A 5,867-nucleotide genomic window follows, 5' to 3' on the forward strand; every position below is an offset into this window, starting at 1 on the left:
ATCAGTTCAAACGAGTCCTTATTTAGAAAACAGGGTGAAATATCTAGAAAAACATGAGTTATTAGTGTCTCTGTTGTTAGATGAGATTTATGTGCAACCACAACTTTCATTTAAATCTGGCTCAATACATGGGAGTAGCTTTTTTCATCCTGAGACGTGTGCCAAAACAGCACAGGTTTTTATGGTCTCTTCCCTTTTGTCTAAATATGTTGATGTTGTAGCAATTATACCAGTAGCTAATATGACAAGTGAAGAGCTGAAATCTTTGATCAGTAATGTTCTGTGCATGGTGGAAAGAGTGGGCTTCAAAGTTGTTAGTCTGATAGCAGATAACAACAGTGTAAACAGGAAGGCATATGAATTGTTTACCCCCAGTAGAATTCTCCAACCCAGTATTGAACACCCTCTAGATCCTTCCAGGAAACTTTTTTTTGTGTTTGACACTGTACACATTCTGAAATGTATCAGGAACAATTGGCAGACAAAGAGAAGTGTTAATAAAGTGTTACAGTTTCCTGACATGACTGATCATTCAGTAATATTGACAGCACAGTACAAGCATTTGGAGCTGGTATATGAGAAAGAAAGAAACTCTTTAGTCAAATATGGCCACACACTATCAGCTAGAGTACTGTATCCATCGTCTATTCACAAACAAAATGTTAAATTAGCTTTGAAAATTTTCAATGATAATAACATAGTAGCTTCGAAACATGCAACAAAGGATATGCCTAATGTTACTGAGCACATAAATCAGACAGTGACTTTCCTTCAGGTGATTGTGAACTGGTGGAAGATTGTGAATGTTAGAAGTGTATTTGAAGGACAAAGATTCAATGATCCTTACAGAGAAGCCATCAGGAAGACAACAGACAATCAGGTGACATTTCTAAATAATCTGTGTCATTGGCTAAAAGTTTGGAGAGTATCTGTACCAATAAGTGATGCTTTAACATCACAGACATTCCAGTCTTTAATATTAACAACTGAATCTTTTCTGCAGATAATTCCATACTTATTTGAGAAATATGACATTGACTACATATTGCTAGGAAAATTTCAAAGTGATGATTTAGAGGGCCGCTTTGGGTGCTACCGACAGTTGAGTGGAGCAAATTACTACATTAGTTACATCCAAATTTTAGAAAATGAAAGAAAATTAAGATTCAAAAATGATGTACTATTTGCAGCTCAAAATGATAATGTGCACTTGAAACACATAATTCCTGCCCAACAACAGCTAGACCGTAATATTGACATTAGCATTTTTTCTGATATTATGGACATCACCTTCGGTATGGATGATGTTCCACCTAATATGTTACCTATTTTGACATACATAGGAGGTTATGCAGCTAGGAAAGCCCTTCAGAAATCTAAGTGTGACAAATGTACTGAATGGTTGCAGCTGAACAAAGAAGTTGAGGTAGATTCTTCTTACAACTTTGTGAAGGAACTGGACAGGGGTAAACTGACTTTGCCTACAGAGACAGTAGTGATCACAGTTGGAATAGTGTGACATACAGTCTCTCTACTTGTGAATGACTTTCTTCAGCAATTTATGTCGTGTGGTAAACAGCTTTCCATTTCTCAGAAGATATGCATGTCAAAAGTTGTGAAAGCAGTGGATAATGCTGAATGTATGTGTTTGCTTCACAACACATTGTTAAGCAAACTGGAATATGTATCTCTCTGTGCCAACAGGATACTCATTAACAATTTTGAGAAAATGCATAATGATAAGGCAAGTAAGTCCAAAATAGCAACTGTTGGTTGGGTACTGGTCAATATTTTTCTCTATGTATCTCACTGTTTGAAAATCGTATTCACATGGAACTGTCAGGATACCCACGTTTTTAAACAGCACTCTGCAGTGAGCTCTCTAGTTACTGTTTAATATAATATGTATAACCCTTTGTTTTAGTTGCAAGTGTTTCTATATTCTGCCCATTTACCTCCCAGGGGGTTCAGTTTTGTGATGAAAATTTCCATATCACTGCTAGGAGAACGATGTATATATAATATGTTTAGGCTTTGGAACATATTTGTGTCCCATATGTTTATGGCTGATATTTCTATATGTTTTTCTCCACTTAATGAAATAATATCATTTTGGACTTCGTACATAATGCCTTCCTTAACATACATGCATGGCCCACCATACCACATAAAGGTTATGCTATACTGAAATGCTAGATTATAAGAGTTTAAACCATTAAGACTTATGTAAGGTGTGCTACATCAATCTTCTGTGATGCAAACGAGTGAGTTGTCTATAGTCTGCAGTTCCACTTGTAGTTGCTGGACTTTATTTCTCATGGACAGAATATTTTGGTGGAGGATTAAGAAACCTTACCTTGAAGGTTTCTCTCTCTTTTTGTCCTTGACTAAAAATCCTTTGGATGAAGAGCAGGCATGATTTTCTGTTTCCACACAGTACTACAGAATGTTGCTTGTACTGACTTCTCATCCCTCAAAAGTGCTGTTGATGTTGTTACTGCTGCTAATGGTGATTCTGCAGCTTCTGATGTTGGTGAAGATGATGTTTTCAGTAACTTACAGATAATGCCATGGAAACACCATGGATTGTCAGGAATTTGTTTATTTCCTCTGTGAAGTATGTTTATTTTTTTTCTTTTGTCATACTTGCATCTCCACCCTCCCATTCAGTTCATTTCACATAGTAGGAAATAGAATGAAACAGATTCAATTCCTCCTGTTAGATTTCTTGTGTCTATTCATGCTTTCCTGATAATGAAAAGTGCAACAGGGCACACTAGTAGCCCACTTGATTGCTTGAGTTTTCATTTCTTTATTTTTGTCCAGACTGCAAACATTACACATATAATCTACAATTACATAATGCTTATACATATGTTGTTTCTGTGGCTGGTTTGTTTACATTAAATTTACATTGAACACAGATGTGTCATTATAAGGTAGCATACATAGAGTGGAGCAGAAAATAAATCTTGGTACAAATGCTTCAGTGTCTCCACACTTGGCATCTATACCTCAGATTGCATATATATATATATATATATATATATATATATATATATATATATATATATATATATATAGACACACACACAGCATGAGAAAGCAAATTCAACTGCAAATATTGTTTGATAAAGTAGTGATACTGCAAATATGGTTGTAAAGCATTTTCAGAGAACTTTGTGTCTAATTTCTTTTATATAGTCAGGCATTTAGTCTGATTGAAGCATATGTTTTTGTTTTTCTTGGTGTCACATCCATGGCAGCAACAGATTTTGTGATTATTTGGCTAATTCTATCATATTTTCTACAATGCCTGTAAAGAATTTATTAGAAGTGTAAACTGCCTCTAAATTTTTGAGAATAGTACCATTAAATGAATAATAAATTGACCTAAGGCAGTATCGTATTGCCATGAAATGTATAGCACCAATAGGTTGAAACATCTTGTTTCATTAAAACCTTCAAAGGGGCATATAGAGTCACTTCTATTGGAAACTTGAAAGCTCACAGTAAGATGTAAAATTATATTTACAAATTTATCACACTACTGTAGTGAGTTTAAAAGATGCCACAAATTTACCTCCGTAATGTTTATGAACTAATCTATTATCTTACCTCAATTAATATCAACTGTTATGAGTAATGAAAATGTGTGTTTTTAAATGCATTACAAATTTGTTAAAATAAATTATGTATGTGAAATGCTTGTTCCTGTTCATTATTGTCTGATACCTGGTTCTTGCTATACTACACTTCAGTTAGGAATGAAGTGAAAAGTGAAAAAAATCTACTGATGTTTATTCTTGGTATATTCAAGTCTCTCTCTCTCTCTCTCTCTCTCTCTCTCTCTCTCTCTCTCTCTGTGTGTGTGTGTGTGTGTGTGTGTGTGTGTGTGTGTGTGTGTGTGTGTGTGTTTGTTTTGGGGGGGGGGTATTAGGACAGAGAGACCTTGGTATAAATTCGTGTTGTACAGAAAGCATAAAGCTAAAGAAATTTGAATGTTTATCAAGTAGTGCTTGTTGCTGATTTGTGGAAAGTTACATGTAGTATACTGTTTGATGATAGTTTATCTCAGGTGTTGCAGATGTAAGCCAACAAACACATGTGGGTATATTCAAAAAAGTTTGAGATACTACTGTCCTGGATACAGGGCCCCTTATAAATTGAAATTGTCCTTTCAATTTGGAAATTCATTTACTTTAATTTGGTTCCTTCTCCTTCAGCTCCTTCTATTTGTATATGTGGGTGCTGCTTGACAGTTAGGGGGCCAGTAGAGAATTAAACTGGTAATCCAAGATGGTAAATGTTCAATTTTATATTGGAACTACTTAGAATATACAGTGAGCATAAAATGGAAAAAAATACACAACTTAGATTATGCATTTTGTAGTGTCATCTTCAGACACAAACCAATATATATATTGACAGAAAGTACTTTTTTGACTTCGTAGCCTTGTGAATGTGTTTTAAAAATTACTACACAGTCAGTACTCCAAGTAGAAATTTTTCCATTGTGGAGAATTCTGAAATGATGTAGCAGTTCTTCCAAAAAACTAATAGCCCTTATTCCATAAACATAATATCTGCATCAACACTGACTTCCTCAAGAGACAGGTAAGTGACAAATTCTTGTCAAAGTACAGGTGAGATTTTTGTTTTTAGATTAGATTAGATTTACTTTCATTCCAATTGATTCGTAGTGAGGAGGCCCTCCAGGATGTGGAACATGTCAGAAAAACAACAATACATGACATATATTTACAACTAAAATAAATAAGCTAATGTACCATTCCACAGGTCCCAAGTGGAATGATCGTCATTTTTTAATGAACACTAAGAGTCATTTTACAAATACTAATGCACTGAATTTAAAATAAAATTTTTTTTATTAAATTACAAGGTAATAGAACTACTGTAATACTTATTTACAATGAACACATTACTGCACTGAAATGGTGCATAAATATGTTACAAGTTACTTTATTTTGCACACCCTGTTTCGAGGAAACCTCTTCCTCATTATCAGGTGCCTTTTTCTAATTGCAATGAATAAAATATGCAAGAAAAATATAGGTGAGAATTTGCTTCTGACAATTCGATACGTTAGGTTTGTTCATATCCAAGAACGTAATAATTCCTATCTTAGAGTATTTGATAGAAGCAATTTTATTATGCCTCTTAGAAACAATGTGGCATTTGTGCAAAACAGGAAATAAGGTACATCTATTACATTCAGGTGATCGCCCTACAAGTGTTGTCAAAACTGTGGCGTAATGCACAACGTCGTCGAAATCATTCTGTAGAGATGAGCATCTTTTGTAATTAAATTTTCACTCATTAAAAATGAAACACCTTGGAGAAAATTCGGCGAAGTATAAGAGGAAAAATATCGGCTGCTCACATTTTCTTTCGTGTGAGGAAAAAAACACCTACTGAAAGCAAAGGCGGCCTACCTATATTTCTCTGCGCCTTGCGTGAATGTAATCTAGAACGAAAATGCCTACGACACGTCTATCTTTTAACTTGTTTCGATCATTATGATTTGAATATTTCGCTATCTGTTAGAAATGTTCATACACTTACAAATAATGTTATGAATGGAATTCTGTGTGAGAGGCTGTCGAAAATTAGTTGTCTGTAACTGCATTTTAGATAAAAATCTGTACACATTCTTTCCTTTCCTTCATGCAATTATTGTGAAGTGTAATTACTTTACCGGTTACTGGAGACAAAAATGTCTAAAACCACATACATCTAGACGTAAACTGTGCTTGGTTAGTAAGCAAACAAATTGAATAAACTCGTAATTGGGATGCATATGTTTTATTTGTCATGCCAGACCTGCTGTTTTTCAGCTATTAAAT

At 34.4% G+C, this 5,867-nt stretch overlaps 1 protein-coding gene across 1 annotated transcript; it reads left to right on the forward strand.

Moving 5' to 3' along the window:
- Positions 1-241: 241 nt before the first annotated feature.
- On the forward strand, positions 242-1,519 carry LOC124617949. The gene has a single exon (XM_047145309.1). The coding sequence runs from the start codon at positions 242-244 to the stop codon at positions 1,517-1,519; it is 1,278 nt and encodes a 425-aa protein (XP_047001265.1).
- The last annotated feature ends 4,348 nt before the right edge of the window (positions 1,520-5,867 follow it).

The sequence above is a fragment of the Schistocerca americana genome, chromosome 1, assembly GCF_021461395.2.
Source record: "Schistocerca americana isolate TAMUIC-IGC-003095 chromosome 1, iqSchAmer2.1, whole genome shotgun sequence".
Lineage (NCBI taxonomy): Eukaryota > Metazoa > Arthropoda > Insecta > Orthoptera > Acrididae > Schistocerca > Schistocerca americana.

Coding starts and splice junctions, on each gene's coding strand:
- LOC124617949 (XM_047145309.1), top strand. CDS start 242: ATGACAAGTGAAGAGCTGAAATCTTTGATCAGTAATGTTCTGTGCATG.